At 41.8% G+C, this 24623-nt stretch overlaps 2 protein-coding genes across 2 annotated transcripts; both read right to left on the reverse strand.

The window, feature by feature from the left end:
* Positions 1-6956: 6956 nt before the first annotated feature.
* NUP35 (nucleoporin 35) lies at positions 6957-16065 on the reverse strand. Its single transcript, XM_069021805.1, has 9 exons — positions 15957-16065; positions 15042-15212; positions 12962-13089; positions 11221-11281; positions 10473-10614; positions 10030-10099; positions 9810-9938; positions 7615-7782; positions 6957-7253 (listed from the first exon to the last, which is right to left on the reverse strand). The coding sequence occupies exons 1-9, from the start codon at positions 15988-15990 to the stop codon at positions 7176-7178; spliced, it is 981 nt and encodes a 326-aa protein (XP_068877906.1). The 5' UTR covers positions 15991-16065; the 3' UTR covers positions 6957-7175.
* A 1111-nt stretch (positions 16066-17176) lies between these two features.
* DUSP19 (dual specificity phosphatase 19) lies at positions 17177-23575 on the reverse strand. The gene is made up of 4 exons (XM_069021807.1): positions 23308-23575; positions 23163-23209; positions 21728-21880; positions 17177-18078 (listed from the first exon to the last, which is right to left on the reverse strand). Exons 1-4 carry the CDS (start codon positions 23555-23557, stop codon positions 17857-17859), a joined length of 672 nt encoding a protein of 223 aa, XP_068877908.1. The 5' UTR covers positions 23558-23575; the 3' UTR covers positions 17177-17856.
* Positions 23576-24623: the final 1048 nt, after the last annotated feature.

Genomic DNA, 24623 nt, shown 5'->3' on the forward strand with positions numbered 1-24623 from the left:
TAAACTGCAGGATGTTCTGTGTAGCTTCGGACCGTAAGCCGTGCATGGTGACTGTTTGCTTTGCTTGCTGCAAGATTTTCCAGTCATGGGGTTCCCATTTTGCAGTGTCCCCTTGTATCAGTACAGGGCAGGCTAGGGCATCTACGGCTTGCCAATCTCCTTCAATAATTGCGTCACGGACAACTCCATTCCATCTCCTTCGCAATGGGTCAGTCCTCACCGTCAGGGCTGATGGAGGTGATGGCTGCACCTCCTCTTGCAGGAAGGGAGGGGCTGTAGGCACTGTGCCCAGTTCCCCCGATGGGAATGTAGGAGTCCTGGTGGCTATCTTGACCAGTGGGTCCATGGGATGCCACAATGCTGCTGATGTGGTTTCGCAAGCCTTAGACTCCAGCGTGTCCTGACGTGTAGACAATTCAGCAAGCTTCTTCATTAATTCATGCATCATCTCTCGGTGCTTCTCCTCCTCTTGGGGCTGACCCCCGGCAGCCCTGGCTGGCTCTGGCTCTGCGGGCGACAAAGCCGTAGAGGCTGCTTCGCAGTTGGATGATGATCCATTGTCCAGCAGACGGGGATGGCGTGCTGCCTTTTTTAGCTGGGAGCTAGGACTGCTCCTTTCTCCTCTGCTCGCCTGCGCCCCGCCCCCAGGGTCGGGAGCCTGAACTTCTGCCTTTGCAGCCATTTCTCCCTCAAACTTCTGAGGGGTAACTTCCTTCCCCGTCGTATCCAGCAGCTCCCACAGCGAGCGGACGGGTGCTGCTGTTCCCTTCATCAGTCGACCCGTGGTCAGCACGAAGAATCGCAAAACCCTGGACTCCGCCCCGGCCTCTGGCCACTGCTCCGTGAGACCCCCGTCTTTTTCCTTTCTGGGGCCGCCACCCCCCAGGGCTTCCATGGCTGCCGTGGCCACCTTCCTCTCTGCTTTCATTTCTGTGAGGGTATTAGTCACAGCTCTCCAAGTTAATCCGAGAGCTTTAGCTTCTTTACCTTCCTTTCCACCCTCAATCATGAAAACAGCCACAGTTGGTTTCCCACTTTCCACCACTCTTCAGTCGAGAACAAAAGCGAAGTGCATTTCAAAAACCCTTGTTTCCGGGCCCACATAATTAGGGCATAGAGATCTCGATCTTTTACAGTCTCGCCTCTCTTAGAGGATACTGGCTAGGAGACGAGTGCCAGCCTCGTATTCCATAGCTTCTTACCTGTGGCGACCTGCTCGGCCGCGCGAGCTCCGGTCTCCAGCTCCACTCAACTTTTTTGCAAGGACACTCCCACTCCCAGCTCTCCAGGCTCCTCACCGTCCTTGCGATGCTTCGGAGTCTTAACGCATTTAAGTGAAATGCATTTAAGCGAAAAACAAACCACATCTAAGTGAAACGCATTTAAGCGAAAAATCACTCGAGTCCCTGCTCAGGCGCCAGGTCTTGCGGGGGGGGGGGTCCCAAGTGCTGGAGAGCTAGCCAGATTAACAACACAGACACCGATACGATTTGAGCATTGTTCTCCACCTTATTGTTTACCTATACAAGCTTATATCTACTTTGCAAAGATTCACGCCCTAGTCCCTCTAGACAGCCCCTAATCCGTGGGGGAGCCGACCAGTGTATAACTTTGCCAAGTACTTTCAAGGCTGCCTGCTGCCAGGTGTTATCCAGGCTTGCCTGCAGCCAGGGGCCAGTTCAGGGGTTTTTCCTCAGCAACCCTGGGTTGTCCAATCTTTCCTGGGATATCATATGCCCCTGTTCCACAAGGAATCCCTCTACACTGCCCCAGTCCACAGCGTCCGATGATCTGGTTCTCAGATTACAGCTAAATCGAACAGCTCAGAAGAAGCCACAGAAGTCATTGGGGAAATGCTATTGTAGTCCTGGAAAAACTTCTTGCCTCAGCTAATGAAAAGAAACTAGCTAAAAGCAGGAATGTATTCTCTCCCGCCACAAAGCTGAGCAACATGGGGGGAGTGTGTGTGTCTGAACACAAACAGCGCTGAAGAATTTCTCCAGCTCTCTCCCCATATCCTGGACCCAGCTTAAAGCTGCAGGACCCATTTCTGGGCATAAAGCAGATGATAAGGGAATACAGTATTATCATAAACTCACCCCAAGACAATATGATAATAATTTCCCCAAAATTATTAGCATATCTTCCCTCTCCTTTACAGGTCTTCTTCTGTCCTGGGGGTCTCTTTGGTGGTCCCTGACCAAAAAGTCATACCTGACTGCCTGGTGAACTGGTAAAAGTTGACACAACTGGGCTGGTTGCTTTCCAGTTCTTTTTGCTAAAGAATAAGCATTGTGCAGGTCCATAGGGCAGTGGGTTTTGAAGAATGAGCATTGTATTAACCCTCCAGGTGCAAATAATTTTTCATCTGGCAACAAAATAGTGGTAGAACAGACAGCAGTGTCTGCTGCAAGAACGGAACAGCTCCTGGCCCCAGGGCCCACAGCTCTTTGGCAGCTGCTGGGAAGTGCACAGGGAATTAAGGAGGTATTGAAGGTATAGGGCAGCAGCCTACTGCAGGAGCCAACAGGGGTCCTGGGGCTGATGTCTTGGTATATCTGCCAACACAAGTAAAGCAGCAGCATACGGGTGAAGTCCAGGACACCTGTACTGCTCTCATGTGCACCTAGTGTGGCACCATGCTGTATGCCCCCAAGGAGCAGCTGCTCATCTGTGTGGATAAAGAAATCCTGGGCAACATCCTGTGAAGTATGGGACACAGGAGCAGGGATGCCTGGGTGCTGCTGTTAGAGCCCACAAAGTTTGTCCTCAATGTCCAGATCAAAGCCCTTCCCACCCCCACCCCATCCTCACCATAGGCTGCTCCTGGCAGTGCTCACTCCTCAGCCCTTCCAAGAGTTCAAGAGGTGCTTTGCTGTTTGACCTCAGAACCTGCAGCTCAAGTGCTCCTTGTTGCAGAGGATCACTGAGGTCAGCAGTGCCATCCAGGCTACAGATGACTGCAGCACCTTTGGGCATTCCTTGAAGCCAGGGAGGTGAAACAAACTCTGCTGGCGAGTGCCCATATCTGGGGCAGTCCCACAGGAGGGCTTTGCTTTGTGCTAGCAGGCTGCTTTCACCATAAGCACCACTGTGTTTTCATGTGAGCTACTGAAGCTGTGTCCCAAGCTGGTGGGGCTCTTGGATGCTGGTGCTTGTGTTTGTGGCTGGGGAGCAGGATGCCTTCTGAGGTGCTTTTGGGAGTCCGTGGGCATGATGGGGCAGCGCTTGTCAAAGCGTGGCCCCAGGGGAGGTAGAAGGGCTGTCTCATGCCCCTGCCCACTCTGTGCTTGCCACTCTAAGACTTGCAGGACTGGATCGAGGGGCCAGAGACTCCCTGGTGTATTGGGTGTTTCAGGTCCTGGAGGAAGCTGAGGTGAGGTCTGGGGCACACTTGGGAGTCCCTGGCTCTGGGGACTCCAAGTGTGCCCAGCCCAGCTGAGGCCACCCCAATGAACTTGAACATGGGGCCGGGAGCTGCCAAGGCTGTAAAGTAGGAGGCAGTTCCTCATTTCAGGTGACTCCTGAAGAAAGGGAGCCCTAGCATCTCAGCCTGGAAGTGAGGGTTTGCCTGCTGCATGACAGGAGGCAGGAATTACTGGAGTAGTACTCTCTGGCCTGAGCTGGGGGTATTCCAGTATCGCAGTCTGCATTATCTGGAGTTTATCACAGGAGGCAAAGGGAAGGATTACATAGATCTGGACCCCTTGCAGTAACATTGCTGCAAGATTGTAAAAGCTGGTGTGCCCTGTTTCAGACCAATGAGGCCATGGAATCACCCACCCCCCATTGGCTCTATTTCCCCATCCCTCGCAGTGATCAAGGCCAGGTTAGACAGGGCTTAAACAACCTAGTCTTCTGGAAGGTATCCCTGCCTATGGCAGGGAGACTGAAACTAGATGGTCTGCAAGATCCCTTCCAACCCAAGATCTTCTGTAATTCTGTGACTTTATTTTCAGCCTGCTGGCCACTATGCTGGGGGAATAACTGATAAGTCAGAGCAACCACTAGTATCACCCTCACGGCTTCATCAAGTTATTTTCACACATTTCTGCACAGGGCCATATACAAAGACACCGCTAGGCAGCAGGAAGCATTCTCACTAGATAAAGTTGGGTAACAGGAATTCAGACAAACCTTGGCTCTGAAAGCCCACAAAAGGACTGAACCCTTGTGACTGCTCCCACAGCATTTTTTTCTTTTCAGGCAATCTGTTGCTGAAAAGCATGGATGTAAAAATGAAGCTGATGAGCATCAAAGATGGTTGTTGATTGACGAGGTCCACAGCATCAGGAGCATGCAAAGTGGTTATTGCCTTTGCCTCAGTGCTTGTGAAGGTGTGGGTGTCATTTGGTATATACTGGGGGCACAAGGAGGTAATACAGCCAGCTAAATACCCCATGGACTGAATGGGCATAAAAGTATTCAGCATACCACCTGACAGTTGAGTCAGCAGTCAGGAACAAGCTTCTTGTTATTAGGATTCTTGATAGCAATACTTTTAGCAATGATTATACTGAGAACCCTTTAAATTTGCCTTCCCTAACTTCCCTTACATAACAGATATGAGGCTCTGGTATTAGAAAGTCAGAGACATGATGGGATGGATGCTGATGCCTCTAAGCTTGAGGAGTCACCATAATCAGGTTTGTTGAAACAAAGCTGCACAGTGGTTTGTGCAGTGTGGGACTGTGATGTTCTCAGACTTCGTAAGCCCAAATCATTGATACCAGAGCCTCATATCTGTTATGTAAGGGAAGTTAGGGAAGGCAAATTTAAAGGGTCTGCTTTATTAAGACATATTAAGTCTTACCAGCAGTCTTCACCAGCAGAAGCCACATGATGACAATTTCTTAATGATACTATTCAGAAGTACACAGATTTACAAGTTCTGAATTTTCTTCTCCTATTTACTCCAGAGCAAAGCAAACAACATCCCAAGTGCTTTTACTAGAGGAAGCTGTAATGACCAATTAGTAGAGTCATTGCTAAAGCTAGGAGAAACAAAACTGAGAAAACTAGTAACTCAATACAGTTTTAAGTCTGGTACTTATTGGTAAAACAGGTCAGCCAAACTACTGACTTTGGCTCCAACTTCTTTGTTACATATTTAGCTTCAGAGTTACTTGGTCCAAGTTCCATCTTGTTCTGCATCACTTCACAACAACAAATCCAGTACACATCATCACAGTTCTGAAGCAAGCCAAAAGTGTATTCTACAAAGCAACTAGCAAAATGAAAATTTAGCTGAACTGCCTTTTGCTTTTGAAGCCACCTGCATGACAAATATTTTTTGTCAATAAAAAGCCAGATGTATTTTAAGAAAACACATTCAGGTATTAAGTTTGAGCAGCTCCCTTTGATCAAAAAGCAAACAGACAACATAGTTGTAGCAACCAAAGTAGTTACCAATACTCTGAAAGCATAAGCCAGCAAATTAATAAAAGGCATCTCCAAAATCTCCGAATCTGAGGTAGAAACATGACTTCTCACTAAGTGCTCTGGCGATTTTACTCAGGACTGTGTCATTAGCACTTGAGGGACATTAGGCATGCTTCTGGTCTAATTTTTCAATCTAATTTCATCAAAGTGCAAAACCACTCTGCAGCATGAAGAAAGGCATGGAAATGGATATGACTGGAAAGTCACCTGGCCAACATGCTCTCGACCCAGACTAAAAGGCCGACACTAACACAGACATAAAATCACAAAAAGGAATAGTGGCCTGTCGTTTCCTAAGTATAACAGAAAAAATGTGTTCTCTTTCCAGATGAAAGAGCATATGATTACTTGAGAGGCTCACCTCCAAAACTTCACAGGGGAAAATTCCATTTAAAAAATAAAAATATGAAAATCAATTGCCATTCGGCCAATACCCTAGTGAAATTTTCTTAAACACCTCTTGAAATGAAAGAAGCTCTGGTCATCGACACACTGCATTTTTCACTTCAGCTATTTCAAATAAAAATTTTATAGTTGAGAAAGCTACAGGTATGTGCACAATGGTTATAAAATGTTGGAGAATGGAGTTATTGGGATCAATAAAAGAACTGTGCAAGCTATTGAGCTGGAGGTTTTTGGGCCTGTGTGTGTGAGACACTTTCCGTGGGAAAGTCTCTGTTGTAAAGCTAAACAGTTTCAGCCTGAGAAATTTCAGGGAGTAACGTACTTGCAGGTGTGATATCTAGGAGTATAAGGGAGGCAAGGACAAAATTCTTTTGAACATAACAAGACTGTGGAAAACTGCCAATGTAGTCCGATTGTGTAGAAATAGAAATATGTCCTGATAAATGTTAAGCCACTTAGGAGCTAACAAGCTGGTATACTATATAAGTGCCTTTAGACTGCTAATAAATCGGAGTATATTTTTCAACCATATTGGCTGGTGTCTGTTTTTTCTCCCCCCGCCAGGGATCCGAGCTCCCCGTCCTGCCGCGGCTTCCGATAATAAAATATCCAAATAGTTTGAATACTGGTTGGTACTACTTTGGTAAAAATCAGCAGCACCTGCTCTGGTGATAACACTTCAATAAATATAAGACAACAACATGTTTAACAGTTAAGAGTACTGGCTAATAGTTTTTCCTAAGAGAACTCATACTTGTTTAAAAAAACAACTTAAGAAAAGAAACTTTAATAAAACAAAAAGTTAAAAGGTTACTATGACATTTAGAATAGTATGCCAGAGATAATTGCAAAACAGCAACAAATCCTAATTTTAAAAAAATTCACACCTACTAATAGCAGGCCCTGTCCCTGGTAGACAGCTCTGTATAGTGTCCTTCCTGCAAGCTGCCAATCACCTTTCCAGAAGGGGGAAAAAAAATTAAAGGCATCAGTAAATTTAGCTCCCCTTTTAAGCATTTCCAACTTACTGTGAAGTAATTCACAGAAAGCAATTACAGAGGAAAATTCAGTGCTGACATTTTTTCACAATCATGCCATCAGAGCACAAATAGGGCTAAAGCACTTTTATTTACACTTACTCAGTTTGTAAAACCATGTGTACATTGCCATCATTTAAAGTGCAAGCTACATGTCTTCTGAATTAACTGAAGGCGTAAGAGGTGCTATGTAAGATAAAATACTGCCACCAGTAGTTATACAACTAACTACGAATGCCAGTAGCATAGTTCAAACCCTGACCAGCTTAGTGTGTTACTTCCTCTTGTATATTACCAGCCAAAAACATATTCCATAGCTTTAGATACAATGCTTTCATCTTTCCTAGGAGTTTGTCTGTCAGAAACCACCTACAAGGCAGGGAAAAAAAACAAAAAGAGAAAATACAGAGAATCAGTCAACATATAGTTAATAGTTTTTACACTAACCATTTATTTCTTCTTTTCCTAAGCGCTATTGTATTATAACAAAATATGTTTGAAATATTTTCAAAACAAGCCCTTAATCCCTGGAAAAGTGACAAATCACTAATTTAGTATTTTTTATTATTATTTTAGAGACTCAACAGACTGAGCTTGTACTTGAACCACATCATTAAAGAACTGACAGCAAAAGATAAAAGCTAAGGTCATGTTGAAATTAATGTCTGGACAGCTTCATAGAGCTAAGGGGAGACAACACAAAAACATGTTTCTGTTTCCTTGAAAATACCTGATAGTCACTAGTGGAAGCCTTATATGCTGTTGCAAGAGGTCTCATTGTAGAAATCCTTGTAGTACTATTTGCAAGTTGTATTGGTGTGCCAGCAGGTTTTGTAGGTGGAGTGAAAATTGAAGACATTGAGGATGTAGAGCTTCTTTCAAAGTTTTCCATCACACTCTTAAATAGAGGGTTAATATAATGTAAACAAACACTGAAAAGCAGTATTCCAACCTTTATCATCTAAAGTTATCTACTATTTAAACATTTTTGATAAAACATATTTGGATCGCAAAAGATAAAAGTCGCGTCAGTACAGAGCATACAGGTACACATGATCACCAAGCATTTTCCTCACTGCAATCATTTACATGTTGAATTATGCCATTGCAAAGTAATGGAAGGTTGGAATCTGTTCACTGTCTGTACTAAAAAACCAAGTTTGAAACAATGTAGAGAAAATATACTGTATGACTTGCAATAAACTTCAAGTAGTAACTTGCTTCAGGCCCAGATAAACTAAGTAGCCTAACACTCTCTTTCTAAATATTTCTAAAATATTTAACCTGATCCATACAGTATGGTCTCCAAGCCTTTACCAGCTTGCAGCTTTTTGCTCAGATTCAACTTGCCAAGGTGTTTCACTCAGTCCCCTTAGCAAATGCTAGAAAAGGAGTCAGAAGGCTCCATTTTGTAATCTTATGTTTAGAAAGGAATGCATGTAGAATGAAGAGGTAGCAAGTGACTTGATGAGAACCACAAGTTCCACAACAAACCAGAGGAAACAAGATGGTAAATAACAACCAGCCTGGGGAGATGTGATTTGCTGCATTTAGACTCAGTGAAGCATAGCATTCAAGCAGCCTAAAGACAGCAGAAATTTACCAGCACATTTGGTAGAAGAGTGCTTTCCAAAATAAACAATAGGATTGGTGTACACTGTGGGTGGCATCTGACTCTCTGCTTAGCACAAGGGGAACCCATGAAACTAACTAATACTTTTAAATCAGAAGCCTAAGCGCTAATATCAAATCTGTAATGTCTAGTTTTCAATTGCAGGAAAGTCTTACCAAAACCAAACCTTCAATGGATTAGTCTCCTGAAATTTTTTCCTCCAAAAATACAAGTTAATGACTATGGGTTTATTTATTGGTATATGAAAGTGGATACTAGCCACAAAAGACGTGAGAATTCAAAAGCAATGAAGATCAGATGCCTGGTAATTATATGTCTTAGATCATTACTTCTAGAGCTTCAGCTTACAGGCAATTCATTCATCGATACAAACTGGACACCAAAATAATAAAAAGGCAAGGACAGACCACCAGCAGAAGCCCACAGAGAAAAGGGACATGGAATTACTTTTGTTTTTGAATTTTATTGAGTGTAAGAAATGTTTCAGACTGCTAAAACTTCAGTAATTGCAACTTCAATTTCTAGGGCTGCCTTCTCAGAATGGTTTATATTGGAAAGCTTATATTACTCTTTGGTATCATGTATCCTTAAAGGAGACAAAACAAATAATTTGTACACTATAGAAGAATGACTTATTTGCTTAAGCTAATATACAGTACCTAGTGCAAAGTGCTGCAAGAATTAAAGGTCAGGGCATTGCCAATACCTAAATGCTAATAGCTCATGTTAATATTAAGACTACAAGACAGCCATGTCTACCCTAACTACTACTTACAAGAGAGTGACATGTTTTTCTAGGGGCAGGTGGGAGAATAGGATTGGGATTTTCTTGCTTACAAATTTTCAGTCCAAAGTACTATGATAAACTCAAGAGCCAGAAGCACACAGTCACATAAAAAAAAATAGAGAGGTACAATTAGGAGCAGCAACAGTATTAATCTGCCATTACGTCTCTATTGCAGGCCCTAAAACCCAGAAATTCCTGTCAGGAAACTTATCTCGTCTCTTACATTATGGCTTCACTTCCTTGTCTCATACAGCAATATAGTTCTGTGCATTGTAACTTCCAAGGAGCACAGAGATTGCCCATAATGATCCTTCTCAGCAGGAAATGTTGACAAATACTTAAGAAAAAGCTTACGTAAATGTGTAACAGACTACATCTATATAGATGAACTACCTACAATTTGCAATTCCAAAAGAAAAAAAAAAATTAAAGAGGTCAGGAAAAATAAAAATAAAGACCAAAAGCAGAGTGCCTTATATTTAACTAAAAACAACTATTAACTTACTTTATCTATACAAGGCTTGACACCAATCATGATAGATTCACCAAAAATTCTTCCATCTTTGCTTAAGGCTTTCCGGGCTTGAAGCTTAGACTGATATCGAATATGCATCCAGTTTCCTGTGTTGGACATCTGTATGAGATTAAGTGGAAATTGTGAAATGTAGTTTTTTAAATGCATAACTTGCAATGTTTTCTGACATAAGTGTCAAACTAAGACATACCACATGCTTTAATATGTTTCCATATTGAGCAAACTGTAGAAGAATATAGGAAGCTGATGCTTGAGGAAATCTGAAAGACAGAAAAAAAATACTCAAAAAATTATGAGTAGTTTAAGAATTCAGGTGTTAAGATACAACCCCATGAAGCATTTACAGAAATCCAGAAGAGACCACTGTAATGACATCAGAAGCAGTGACTTGAGAAATACCACCTTCTAGGAACTTTACCACACACCCCAACAGTAGAATGGTGCTTCTCTAACCAGAAAAAATGTGTAGCTTAAGTTAAGATGCCTCCCTGAAATGTGTTTGCTTGCTTGAACCATAGCTGTATTTCCTACAGCACCTACCAATGCCAGACAACATCAATGCCCAAGTATTTCTTCTCCATATGCTGTAAAGCCTTCACCCAGGATTTTCTAATACTTTGGAAATCAACTTACCCAAATACAGTTACCCATGTGTCATCAAGTTGATCTTCTGAAGTAAGGGAATCACCTTGAGTATAAAAAGGATCTAGCTGAGCAGGAGATAGAGTAGTCTTCTTAGGCTGCCCAATACTTACAGGACTGAACATGCCTGAAGCTGTTAAATTGAAATGGTATTGTTGAACAAATTTCTTTTGCAAGACAGAAGTTTATAGTAAAAGAATAAATTCAGTGTCAAGCATTTCACTTGTATATGGAAGAGTTTGATGGGGATTTACTCACAGACACAAAAAGTAAGTCAACCATAATTTCACATCTGCAAACACACTAATAATTTTTTATGACTAGCAACCTAGTGTTCTCTTTGACTTCTAAACACCAACAGCTTAATACAGTTGCCAAATAGAAACAGGCCAACAGAATAAAGCTTAGCAAGAAGACACCGGTTCATAGACAAGATATCAAACCTTGTGAAGATAGAAGGCAATCCATCAGTCTCAACTGCTTCATTCAATTACAACCACCTCCATGCTCAGTTCAATACCACATTTGGAAGAAGGAACATGTAAAGTTGATTGAAACTCAGTCAGGCTCAGAATGGATAATTATTTCCTACTCATATTCATATACCTTTTGAAAAGCTAAAAAATACACAACCTCTTCATAAATTAGCAAGGAACTGATTTAGCTTGCACAGTGATGATTTTTCTGTATTAAAGAAAACAGTAAGAAAAGAGATTAGAAATTTTGACAGGACATCTACCTGCTCCCGGAGTCAATGGCAGAATTCCAACTGATGGGCTCTGTGTTAAAGTAAAGCTGGCCTGCATTAAGATACAGAAAATAACAAATCATTCTTATAGATATACTGCTCAGATCAAGAGAGGCATTTTTCAAGTGATTTAAACATTCAGGTAATAATATTAACTGTTTGGCTTAAGTTATTCCAAACTTTTAAAGGTATGAACAGATATTTGCATGTATATTTAATAAAAGATTACCAAGAGGTATTAGTGAAAAGTTATTTGACAATATATTTGACATATGCTTTGTGAAACAAAGTAGCTCTAAGTATCAATACTCAGAAACCTTTTAGTTTAACTTCTCAAAATAGTCATGTCACTGTTGCTGCTCTATTAATAATTCACGCATTCATATGCATCCTGATGGGAAGGATATTAGTATCCTAAGTTTATCAGCATTTTCACTGCCTAAAGGGTCCAGAAATCATGGAAACATAACCTCCACTTGTAGGGAGACTACTACTAGACTTACTTTCCTGCTCAACTATTTAGTGCATAGAAGGAAAGTATACTTTGAGTTTTAGATGGTAGTAGTTGTTTTCTTTTTAACATAGGATTTCAACACCCGAAACAATTTTAGTCTATTTTTAGCCTGAATCATGGCATTTCTTAGATACAAAATCAAACAACCTGGAGTACCTGCAGACCTAGGAACATGTGTTCTGATAGCTGCTCAACATTTTTTGAAATTTAATATCCAATCCTTTAAGACACTATTGGATTCTGTCCTTCACAGAGAACCTCAGCTTTCAGAATAAACTTTTCAGAAGGCAGCACTCAATAGAAAGACTGCTCATTCAATGAAAAGTGTTCTCCTTGTATCAAAAGGGTTCAGTGAAAAAGGACCTAGTAACACTTGATTAGTCAGTTAAGCAGAAGAGCTTATTATAAAATTTACCTTGTAGGAAATTGAATGTTCCTCTTTCAAAATTAATCCCAACTGTCTACCAAAACTTTGATTAGATATTTTACTTGGAAAAAAAAATTGTTATGTTTCAGTAAGTACCTCTATTGCCTTCTAAAATATAATCATAGAAACACGGAATTATTAAGGTTGGAAAAGATCTCTAAGATCAAGTCCAACCATTAACCTAGCATTGCCATCTTGACCACTAAACCATGTCCCCGAGTGCCACATCCACACATTTTTGAACACTTTGGAGGATAGCAATTCTAACACTTCCCTGGGTGGCCTGTTCCAGTGCCTGACCACCCTTTCAGTGAAGAAATTTTTCCTGATATCCAATCTAAACATCTTCTGGTGCAACCTGAGGCCATTTTCTCTTGTCCTATTACTTGTTACCTGGGAGAAGAGACCAGCCTCCACCTTGCTACAGCCTCCTTTCAGGTTGTGAAAGAGTCCTTCTGGCAATCAGCAGCCCAATAAACTTACAAGAAAGTGAAAAGCTGCAACAAGGCTGAATTTGTATGTACAAAGCATAACTGAGGCATGACTTGCATTTTTCATTTCCTACTGTATTGCAAATTAGCAACAACAGGAATTTGCTTCATGACCACAGCTCTTGTTTAGTGTACACAGGAATAGGCACACCGAACAACCCAGACTAAGCAACAGCATGATCTGAAGGATCATCAGTCATTTTGCTACAGCAGTTTATACAACTAAGTTTGAGAATTCACTGATGCAGTAAGCTGCCTCACATCTTCTGCTAAGTACAGGCCAGTACTGAAGACACTTACTGGTCTTTTTGAGGATAGAGGTGTTGATCCAAGCCCAGGACTAGATAATTCATCATATATGCTTCTAACTGGTGGAGCACCACCTTTATCTTTATGTGTAGGAACTACTGGTTGTGGGGGAGACCCTCCTGTAATTCAAAGGAACAAAAGACCATGAGAAAACTTGTAATTTGCTTTGGCGCTACTTGCTCTTCAATAACAAATTCAACCATGCTCTCATGTTGATTGTTGTTGAGACTGTTGACTGTTTCACTGGAGGTTTGCAAGGCCATCTGTCCTAGCAAACTGTTCAGGTTTGAATGTTCTAGGTAGGAACATCACATGTGTCTCAAATGGCATCCTACAGAAGTACCATTTAGAACTTTCAGACCTCTTATTAACCCATTCTATTCACTGTTTACAGGTTCTTTTTCTGAAGTTCTGAGCATGGCTGTATCTTTCAATTTTAAGCCAGGCTAGGAGTCTATTTTAATTGCTTCAAAGACTAACTTGCCTATAGTAGAGACATAAAAGCAAGATTTTTAAGACTTGAGATATCCTACATGTTGAAGAACCATACCAAAATGCACAGAGACATTGCACATTGCTGTCACATTCCCACTGTCCAAATTCCTTAGCTTCCCATCTAATTTCATATTAAATAGAAATGTAAGCTCTTGAGAGCAGGGACTAGGTTGCACATAGCCAGGATGAAGCCAAACGAGCTGCCCTCCCATTTTGTAAACTTTGGGACTTCCAGTATAACAGAGAATTAAACTCCCTAAAAGAACTTCACGTATCTTAATACTTTGTGTGGATTTACCCCAGGGAATAAAAAAGTAGTTTGCATCAAGTTTACACTTCCAAAACATTTGGAAACCAAGCTTTTCCAAATTACTCTTAAATTCTAAATTCTGAGCTTCAAGACTCCACTGAACTGTTTAACACATATAAGAACTGATACTGTTACATGGAATAATGTGAATTACATAAAGCACTCTCCCATCAAGGTTTTCAGTTTAAGTGATCTACTTGATCACTCCCTTTGGGAATTCTGTGTTAGTATCTTACTGGCTCCCCTTTTCCTAAAATTGATACTCTTGAGGTTGCAATAAACTCTTTAAAAAACAATTAGGTGAAATTCACGTGATTACTTTCAATTTCATAAATATTTTCATAAGAGGTTTGCTCCCCAGACAGATAAGGGCAGGCAGACAAGAGCAAGAAGCAGACCAACAAACCTCCAATTATGGAACATTTTCATTTGGTAGGGACCTAGAAAGAAGATCAAGTCCAATCCTGCCTGACATTCAAAGAAGAGAATATTTTATTAAGATAAATTTTTGCAGTACTTTAATCCTCAATTTCTCCTTCAAAATGATTAGCAAATTAACACCATCAGATATTATATTATGCCAACTGATTTAGTACAAAAGCCAAGATCACCCATGACATGTCAACTACTCACTCATTCTTCGCAGAGAAGAAAACAAACATACAATACTAACATGGGTAAAGAACTTCTCCTAGTCTGATTAATCAGGTGGTCGAAGAGAAATGAGTATCTACAGCTAGGAAAAGTCACTACTCCAGTCCAATGACAGCAGATATCAAGACTAGCTACAACCATTAGATACTAATTAAGAAGCATATTTTTAGTTTTTCTCCACCCTGTTTTTTTAAGTTTGACAATCTGTAAGTGGCCTTTTAGAATTCAAAGAAATAGAAAAATTCCTGCAAAGAAATTAGCAGTTTGCACAAGCTGCCAGCAGTTTGCCAGCAGATATCTCCGTTTTAAACAAAGAGAACACATCAATATAGGTGTAACTGACTTGTAAAGAGTCATATAAATTGATATTGTATTAGGAGAGGTTCCTATTACTTTCCCTGTAAAACAAACTTTTCCTGATACCAAAACTGCCACATTTAAAACATTTATTATAATCAAATACACTGAGTTCACCACTTATTTAATCAGTGGAGTTTGCTTATAGAAAGATATAAAACTATAAGGATTCAAGTCTGCAACAGCATGCAGAACAATAAGACAAACCAATTTTTTTGTTTCAGGACAATTTTTCAGCATTTAACAAATTCTGACCTGCAAGTAGTGGAGATCTTGCTTCCATTACACCAATTGAAGGGCCATATAAAGCACGTGGCTGCGGAGTCACTGGTGCAGGTAAGTCACCCATCAAAAACCCAGGGAGAAATTGAGCACTAGTCCCTTGTTTTGGAGACGCTGGGGAGCCAAGAGTCATTGGTTCAGCTCCTGAAAACAAAATTTTAAAATATGAAAAAGACAAGTGAGCTAACTTTTCCCATTGTGGGTTCTATTAAAGAAATGTAACACAAGATACAATAAGTGATTAAGATCACAGAATCTCAGAATCGCTAAGGTTGGAAGGGTCCTCTGGAGAACACCTAGTCCAGACCCCCTGCAAGGCAAGGGTCACCCAGAGCAGGTGACACAGAAACGTCTCCAGGTGAATTTGGAATGTGTCCAGAAAGGGAGACTCCACAGCCTCCCTGAGCAGCCTGTTCCAGTGCTCGGCAACGTACAGTGTAAAGAATTTCTTCATCATGCTGAGATAGAACTCCTTATGTTTTGCTTTATGGGCATTGCTCCTCGCCCTGTCGCTGGGCACCACCGAAAAGAGCGTGGCACCGCCCTCTTGGCACCCGCCTTTGAGATATTTACAACTATTGATGAGATCGAAGGCGGTTTAATCATTCATTTTACAGGCAAGCCAAGTTTATCACAACCGTGCATTTTTCGCAACCACAAGTGGCGGCCGATCGATTTAAATCCCCTCCTCTTTCGCTTCACCTCAGCGCGAACCGCCCCTTCCCTAGACCTGGAGGTCGGCCCCGGCCCCACTCCCCTCACAGGAGCGGAGGCAGCGCCGGGAGACCCGCCGGGCACCCCCGGCCGGGAAGCGGAGCCCTCTGAAGCAGCGCCCGGCAAAGCCGAAGCACGGCGTGAGTGGGGAGGGAGCCCGTGGGCCCAGCTCACCTGCGGGCGGCAGCTCCATGGCGAAGGCGGCCATATCGGCCCGGATGGCGGGAAGAAGGCAGCGGCAGCGCCTCCGCCAAGCACTTTCAAACGAGACAGAGCTTTCTGCCGTCGTCACTTCCGACCCGCCCCCTGACATATTGTGATGAAGAGGGGCGGGCGGAACCTCGTCGCGGGGGTGAGGTGTTTGGGGCCGGGCATGAGGCCGGCCATGAGACCGGCCCGGGGTGTCACCTCACGGCTCCCCGGCAAACGGTCCCCCCGTGGAGGGCCAGGTCGTGAACAGAGTTGAAGGAACCGCGGTTACCGTTAAGAGGATTGTCCTGGGTTGCTTCCACAGGCTGAGAATTCAGAGCAGCTTCTCTACACTGCCTCCCCAGGGAAAGGGCTGTCAGTCATTGCCAAGGCTGCCAGCACCACAGCCATCCGCGTCCGCCGGGACAACGCAGTGAGCTGTACCCGCACAGACACGGGGGAAGGATGACCACGACCAGCGATCAGATGCAGTGGGGTTGCCTAAACCCCGCATTAACGTTTAGCATAGAATCATGGAATGGGTTGGCTTGGAAAGGATCTTAAAGCTCATCCAGCTCAATCCCCTGCCATGGGCAGGGACACCTTCCACTATCCCAGATTGCTCTGAGCCCTATCCAATGAGGCCTTCGACACTTCCAGGGATGGGGCAGCCACAGCTCTTCTGGGCAACCTGTGCCAGGGGCTCACTATCCTCACTGTAAATAATCTAATCTAAACCTACTCTCTTTCTTTGAATCCATTCCCCCTTGTCCTGGCACTACATGTTCTTGAGCATGAGCAATTCATATTGAGAACAAGAGAGGTCGTGGTTCAAACATAATGATATGCTACAGTTCAAACTACTGGTACCAGGACAGAACACCAATCTTGAAACCAAACCTTTAAAATCACTCTAGCACACAATTTATCCAAACACAGTGTTCTCTTTATTTTGCTGCATATTAATATATCAAAGCATTGAGAGCTGGAAAGAAGGCCACAAAATACTATTAAAATCTTGTACAGATTTTTTTTTTTTTTAAGCATGACATATTAAGGCAGTAATTTCAGCCTGGAGTCTCTCAGGAGGGTCAAAATTACATACCCTATGATGTCTGTTCTTTACATATCATGTGGAATGGAGTGAGAGGACAGCATGTGAGGACCAAATGTGAAGAAAAGACAGTACCATGAGCAGAGACGGATCATTATCAACATTTTTTTAATCACTGCTGAAATGATTTACAAAAAAAACGCAAACCTGCTAGTTCCAAGACTGGAATCATCACAATAGTGCACTTCAAATCACTACTAGATGAGAAACAGTATAAATACACAAAGTATTAAAGCATCCTATGCATTTTGAGCATCCTCAAAAGACCATAGTTTTAATTTCAAAAAAAAAAATTAATGGCTTGCTAGCCCACAAAATTCCATTATATCATCTATAGTTGCAATATAATTTTAAAATCCAGTATCAAGGTACTTCATTGTATGAACATTTTATTATCTAGATTTTACAACCAACTAGGAATGCACAGATTTGGAAAGAAAGAAATTTATTTCAGTTATTTTATTTCCTTTCTCTACTGCCTGCATTTTCTGATGGTTCAGTAAGCAAACCATAATTCTATTTTTTCTAATATTTCAAGGAAAACTGAGCTTTATCTTTTTATTAGTGCCCTGGTTTTAGGCAAAACTTCTCTGAAGTCAGTACAACACCATTTGGCTTTTTGATGACATGCTGGAAAAAAGAGGGTCAAAGGAGGGTACATAAAGACTTGAAAATGCACACGTGAAAGGGGATTTCAAAATGACAGATTAAAGTACATCCAACATATGTTCCTGTATAGTCAAAACAGATTATTTCACTTCTCCCTTTGGATCAGTCATGATTGTTTATGCTTCCATTTGCCTTTATAATCTGTTCTTGGTACTTGTGAAGCTGCTCCATGAAGCCAGGATTTGGACAAGCCGCAGGCCTTGCATTTTTCACCAAGGAAAAGGCTCTGGCAAAGCTCAGTCTTTCTGAATTCATTAGAAAACCAATGACTACAGCCGCTGCACGGGAGACTCCTGCATTACAGTGAACCAGTACCACGCCATCCTCCAAGAAAGAAATGAAATGTAAGTTGGGATAGTCATTAGGGAGATAACAAGTGTAAGAAACTTTATATAAAATTCTTTTAAGACTTATTGAAAGCTCCTTGCTGAGCTCAAAGCAAATATTTACACATATAAGTCCAAATACAGATATAAGCATGATATGTGTGAAATTAAGTATTTTTTCTACCCCAAACCCTTTATTATTACCAAATTCTTCAAACCTAATTCATACCATATTAGTAAAACACATCCTCTGTCCTTCTTCCTGAGGCCCTTCATATAAAAACTAAATCACAGACACCTGAGATACTAAAGTATCTGATCTAATTGGGTGGCAATTTTGAAATAGATTTTATTTACAATATGGAAAGGAACTTGACAGGATCTTGTTAAAGGTTAAAAACATAGCAAGGCAGCAAACACCTAGGCACAGAGGCAGATTTTAGAACATCTTGTAGTTCCAGTCGCATGTCTCTTGTGTACTCTGCAGGGAAGATTCTGGGTAACAGGGATCATGCACAGGAACAGAAAAATTAGAAAAGATACCGTGTGATTTGCAACAGATCTCTTCCTTCCCATCACACAACTGGTACAACTGCAGCAGCTGGTATAGCTGGTACAACTAAGGTCCCTTAACTGGGAATGAGGGTGCAGAATCCAAAACTACTAAACCTCCCATAAACTCACAAATGCTTCTTCTGGGGGTTGAATTCAGGCTTATCCTGAATTATATATAAAATTAATGGGTTTTATCCTACTTAAACATTTCCCACACAACCTTTGAGACACCTGAATGGCTCTTTTTAGGCACTGCAAGTTTTGTTATGAAATAACACACCCAAATTAATGCAAAGACAACTAGACAATCTAGCACATCTTAAGCAATATTTGCAAGGCCCAGGCTTTGTGATGTTGTCATGTTTGTATGTCAGACTATGATCTGGAAAGGGCTCAGTCCAAACTGTCTGCCAAATGCCCCTTTGACACAAAAAGAAACCACCAAATCCCCAGCACCTCCATATTCTGAATGAAGATACTGAAACATGACATGAAGTGCTTAGATACTTGAGGCTAAACAGAACTATTCTAGTTAAAAAGAGCCTGCTCTGTCTGCCCTTAACAGGCAGAAGTTACTTAATGGGAATTTTACCCAGAGACAAAAATAACATGGGTAAATAATATGCATTGGAAGCAATTTTTCTTTTCCTTTGTACAGTTCATACTTTGTTTCCCTCTTTCACATTTAAGTTTGATGTGTCTTTTTAAATAACTGGTTTGTTTTGCACTGCCAAAAATTATATAGTGATAACCATGAATCCTGAAAATTATTGAACATGAATGAATCTGGGCCATAATATTAAACCAACTGTAATACTGAGAATATTTATCTTTCCTTGCTAAAGCCCATTGTTTACAATTCATACAAAAACAAATTTGGCATGTCATTCTTAACTACTTTTGTATTAGCTATGAATACAGAATAAAAGTGAGAAACAGATTGCAAACAGAAAACTCATCTCTATTTACCAAGAACTCCTTGCTCTGATCCTGATACCCTAAGTTTTCCTGCCCAGAAATGGTCTATGGACTTGCAAGAACCATATAAGATTCAAGAACAAGTTGGGTTTTTTTTTTTTTAATTTTTATGGAGGGAGAAGCAAAATCACCTTCCACCAACAGAAAAGGTGATTATACAGTGGTTATACACAGTGGGCAAAAAGCCTCATCAAGGAAAGAAATTTAAAAGTAGCATAACGTTTTTGATGAAGTTGAAGACTAATATAGTCTTTATGGATCCATTTTACTTTGCAGTGGAACAGAGGCTTTTTTCCTTAGGAAAGACAGAGGGAGCAATAAGAAGCGTTGTTCATGAATAAGCAAAGATTTTCTCTTTGGAAACACAAGATTTCAGAAGTTTTATTATTAGATATTAAACATATAAAAAAGTATCCCTCATTCATTATGACCTGACATGTGTCACTGAACATGTCATGGAAAACCTGCCTACCAGTTTGGAGCCTAGAAGAAAAGTTGAGCTCTGATCAGTATCAGAATCCGTACCATGGTGTCTAGAGACTTGAGCCATTACAATCTTAGAAAAGTGAATCCTGTTACAAATACCCAGCTGGCAATGACTTACAGAACAGTGCAGGCTTCACTTGCATCCTCAAATTCACGTGCTCTCATACTTCCTTCATTGAGTTAACCACGTTCTAGAAATAATTTCTCATATATCATGTTCTCTCACCAGTGAACATCTCTTCCTCCCCCATTTTAGGAGATGAAACAGTAGTATCTCTGTGATTACTTAAACAGAAGAGCACTTCATGACACAATTTATCATAAGCTCTTTTAACACTATTTTGACAAAGCAAATAAAGTAATTCAAACCACCCAGAGATCTGTCTCTGTATACCACTATCATGTGCTTTTTGAACAGATCCTGGAGAACAACTATTCCATCAATTACCTTCTCTTTCATCTACCTCTCCCATCAGAAAACTACTAATATTGCTGTAAAAGTTTTCCTGAAAACTCCTTAATTTAGAATATAGTAACTGGGACATAAACACCAGGGGCAGAAAGCAAAATTGAGCAGTTATGAATGGCAACTCTCATTTAGAAATGAACTGGAAACCGTAATTAGAAACCTTGAAAAGGTCACTAAGTGACAATACGTTATCACATAGCTTGTAAATTATAAATGAGAGAAGGAAAGAACACTGTGACAGAAAGAAAACTGGGGCAAGATCATCTTTAATCCCAATATACATAAACAACGAACCTGACAGATATGGTAGAATAACATGCAATAATGTTTGATTGTTGAGTTATAGTTTGGATACCAAAACAATGGTTGTTGTAAATTAAACAGTAAGCCTGAATTTAACAGCTGTGAGTTGAGCGTGTTCCTGGTTACAGATAACTCTGCCAAGCAACCCCAGAAGGGTTTTTCAGCCTATTTTCTATGTCACATCCTTTCAGGATTTTGTGAGCAGTTAAAATCACTTTTGGCTCCAAAACTACTAACACATTCTCTGATATTCTTGGTATATATGTGGATTCATAGCCTCTTCTTTGAGCAGCCTGGTCTAGTGGGAGGTGTCCCTGCCCATGGCAGGGGGTTGGAGCTAGATAATCTTTAAAGTGCCTTCCAACCCAAACCATTCAATGACTCTATGATGAAAAGCACAAGGATGGTGAACAGCTGATGATACACCACACAGATCTGTAAAAGCCCTGTTTTTTGCTTCTAATCCAGGCTGGTTTCTAATCCAAAACAACATCCCCAATGGATAAGTAAATTTCCTCCATTTCCTTCTGTCAGGGTTACTGACTTGGATTTAGGATGCAATTTTTCTATCTAAATTCAACCCCTGGTCCAACTGTATTAAAGAAGCATTTCTCTAAAACTCAAGACATCCTGAAAAAGCAATGCTGGAGGGAATGAAGATTAACAGCAGTGCCATGTCTCTAGGAATGCTTAGAATTTACTTGGATTTTCTATTTAAAATTTAAAAAGACAATGGCAAAACTATTCATTTGGTACCGTATTTTCTTTAAGCAAAAGAAGCTGCTTTAGTTCTTGAATAGTGTAATAAATAATCTAAACAGGATAACTACTAACATTAATTATTGATAGACCATACCTGGATCTTGGCTTTCTCAATAAACTCAAAACATTCAGGGAAATAGGAGGTAATATCAGTTTCTGGGAGGTCCAGAATGGAAATGGTCTTGTATATAAAGTCATTGAGGAAGGCATTTTGGACTCCATATGCCACATTTAGAACATGAGTGACCTAAGTAAAAAAAAAAAAAGAAAAGAAAAAAAAAGGTATTTTCTGAAGACAGCAAACAAAATGAGTAGTAACAAAGGTGAATTAATCTTCAGGCACACAGAGACTCTACCTTACACAAGATGCAATGTTCAGTATTACATACATATGCTGTCTGTGGTATGCTTTTCTCCAAGCAAAGTTTCAAAGTGTGCTAAAACATACTGTGATAAATCTCAGGGTTTTTCTGAGAGGAAATGAAAAGATCATTGCTCAAATGCAGACTAAAAAGTGGATTTTCAACAGAAAAGGGAGTTGTCAGCACATGGTTGGAAAATAAGAGAAAGCAATAGGAATGAAAGCAGACTACCCAACAATCTCCCAAATTTCAAGCCTGCTCTAACCCATCAGCTTAATGTTCCTTCTGGTTGGTTACCAGAACCACTTGCTGAAGCAGAAAGATTACAGAGTAAACTGTTCTTGGCAGGCGACACCACCTCTGGCCTCCTGCCATCTCTGCTCTGTCCAGGCTACAGTCAGGTTGTGGGTTAAGTTACAGTAAAGTGACATTTAGATGGCACCAGATGCCAACCTGGTGCACACCCTGTCCTGCAGAAGCACCACTGTTCAAAGGCCTTATCACCCCATTACTGCAAGAGAGAAAAACCCAAAAGTTTGGGACAGACTAAGAGAAGCTGCTTTGTTTTTCTAGTTTCATCAATGCCCATAAGGCAAGGGGGAATGGTGCTGCTTAGTGTCTGAAGTGGAAACACATATAGCAGCATAGAAATCTGTTCCATTAAACAGCTCTAAACAATCATCACTCTTGCAGGGCAGCAAGACTCTTTTCAGTGGTACCTAGCAACAGGACAAGGAGCATTGGCCATCAACTAAAACATAAGAAGTTTCACCTCAGCATGAGGAAGAACTTCTTTAGATTGAGGGTGGCCGAGCACTGGAACAAGTACCCAGGAAGGTCATGGAGTCTCCCTGTCTGGAGACATTCCAAACCCACCTGGACACATTGCTGTGTCACCTGCTCTGGGTGACCCTGCCTTGGCAGGGGGTTTGCACTAGATAATCTCCAAAAGTCCCTTGGAAGATTCTGGTATTCTCTGAAAACACTTCAGTTTCTCGTGAAGCCAACAGAAACCCATCCACCTGCAAATGGAGCAGCCTTTTGAAAATGCAAGTGGAATACAGTTTTCCTCACATTTGCTAGAGAATATTTTAGAATTTTTAATTTACAAGTGAAAGTCACTGCACGCATTACGCGAGATGCATTTGTATGTCCCTGTAACGTTACCTTATGCTTTCTCATAGTCTCCAAGTCGTGAGCAGCATCCTGTGACCCTAGGGAGAGAGAAAGAACGTGCCCGTTGCTGCGCTGAGCCCCTGCCCGGCCGGCGCACCACCCCCTCTCCGTGCACGCCGCCCCCAGGCTCACTCACCCAGCAGCAGCCAGGGCTTCACCACGCCGACCTGGAGGTCGGCGCTGAGGTCCTGCACGAAGCCGCCGCCGGGCGCCGCCTCCTCCTCCTCCTCCTCCATGTGCAAGCAGGCGCCGCGCCACGTCTCGATGATCCTGCGGCCGGTGAGCGTCGTCACGCGGGTGCGCTGCTTCCGCAGGTTGGCCCTGGAGAAGCTCCGGATCTCTTGGGTGAGGGAATGCATGGCGCGACTGCCGGCACCGCTCCGCATCGACCGGCCCGCGCCGACTGTCGGTGACGCGCCCCCCGGGGGCGGTGCCTCGGCGCGCAGTGCTCCCCCCGTTCCGTCCTGTCGTAACTAAAGCGGCCTTTAAATCGAAAATTCCTGTTTCCAGTGCCCTGCTGTTTTGGGCAACAGGCCATGCTGCAACGCTTGTCTGACTCTAATTGGGACCTGCTTGTCGGGAAGCATAGAAAAACATTGTAAGCAGCTAAATGGAAAATAATAGAATTAAATATATTGGGTCTATTTTTTCCCCAGAGTCATTTGACTCGTGACCAAAGACTAAACAAAATCAGCTTCTTATGTTTACCAAAGAGGCAAAATGAAGAAAAGGGAGGCAAGGTGAGGCTGCTTCCCCCTTATTCCCAAATGACTTAATGCCATGTTTTCACGTATTCTCCGTAGTGTACCATTTGTAGTGTTCCACAGCTGGTACATAGCATAAAATCACAGCATGGTTTGGGTTGGAAGAGACCTTAAAGATCATCTCGTTCCAGCTCCTCTGCCTTGTGCCTGGACACCTTCCACTAGATCAGGTTGTTCCAAGCCCCGTCCTGGCTTTCAACACTTCCAGGGATGAGGAATCCACAGCTTCTCTGGGTAACCTGTTCCAGTGCCTCACCACCCCCACAGTAAAGAATTTCTTCCAGATATCTATTTCCCCTCTTTCAGTTTGAGCTTATTCTTTCTTATCCTATCACTGACGTTCTTGATAAAGAATCCCTCTTCCTTGTAGGTCCCTTCAGATAATGGAAGGCTACATAAGTGTGTGAAATGTTTGTCTGCAAAGTTAGATGGTAATACTGTTAACTTAAATGCTGCCAGAAATACATTTCAATTTGCTAACAATCCTCTGTGCTGGCTTATAGAATAAGGACATATTGCTACAGTACTTCTCCTCTTGTAATATTCCTCAAACTTATGCTGGAGGGATATGATGACTCTGAAAAGATCCTCGTGATAATTCCCCAGAATGCAGTACAGACCAAAGGCAACTTAGCTCCATGTGAAGAGGTCTACAAATGCCTTGCCAATTCAAGAAGCAGAGAATGCT

This window comes from Aphelocoma coerulescens, chromosome 7, assembly GCF_041296385.1.
Source record: "Aphelocoma coerulescens isolate FSJ_1873_10779 chromosome 7, UR_Acoe_1.0, whole genome shotgun sequence".
NCBI classification, from domain to species: domain Eukaryota; kingdom Metazoa; phylum Chordata; class Aves; order Passeriformes; family Corvidae; genus Aphelocoma; species Aphelocoma coerulescens.

Excerpts from the sequence above, each read along its gene's own strand:
- DUSP19 (XM_069021807.1), bottom strand. The coding sequence starts at position 23,557 with ATGCGGAGCGGTGCCGGCAGTCGCGCCATGCATTCCCTCACCCAAGAG. Across the intron at positions 23,210-23,307 it reads GAAGCCCTGGCTGCTGCTGG|GGTCACAGGATGCTGCTCAC; the intron begins GTGAGTGAGCCT and ends CTCTCTCCCTAG. Across the intron at positions 18,079-21,727 it reads TTGAGAAAGCCAAGATCCAG|GATGGCGTGGTACTGGTTCA; the intron begins GTATGGTCTATC and ends TCTTTCTTGGAG.
- NUP35 (XM_069021805.1), bottom strand. The coding sequence starts at position 15,990 with ATGGCCGCCTTCGCCATGGAGCTGCCGCCCGCAG. Across the intron at positions 11,282-12,961 it reads CTCTATCCTCAAAAAGACCA|GCCAGCTTTACTTTAACACA; the intron begins GTAAGTGTCTTC and ends ATCTTAATGCAG. Across the intron at positions 9,939-10,029 it reads GAAACATATTAAAGCATGTG|ATGTCCAACACAGGAAACTG; the intron begins GTATGTCTTAGT and ends AATCTCATACAG.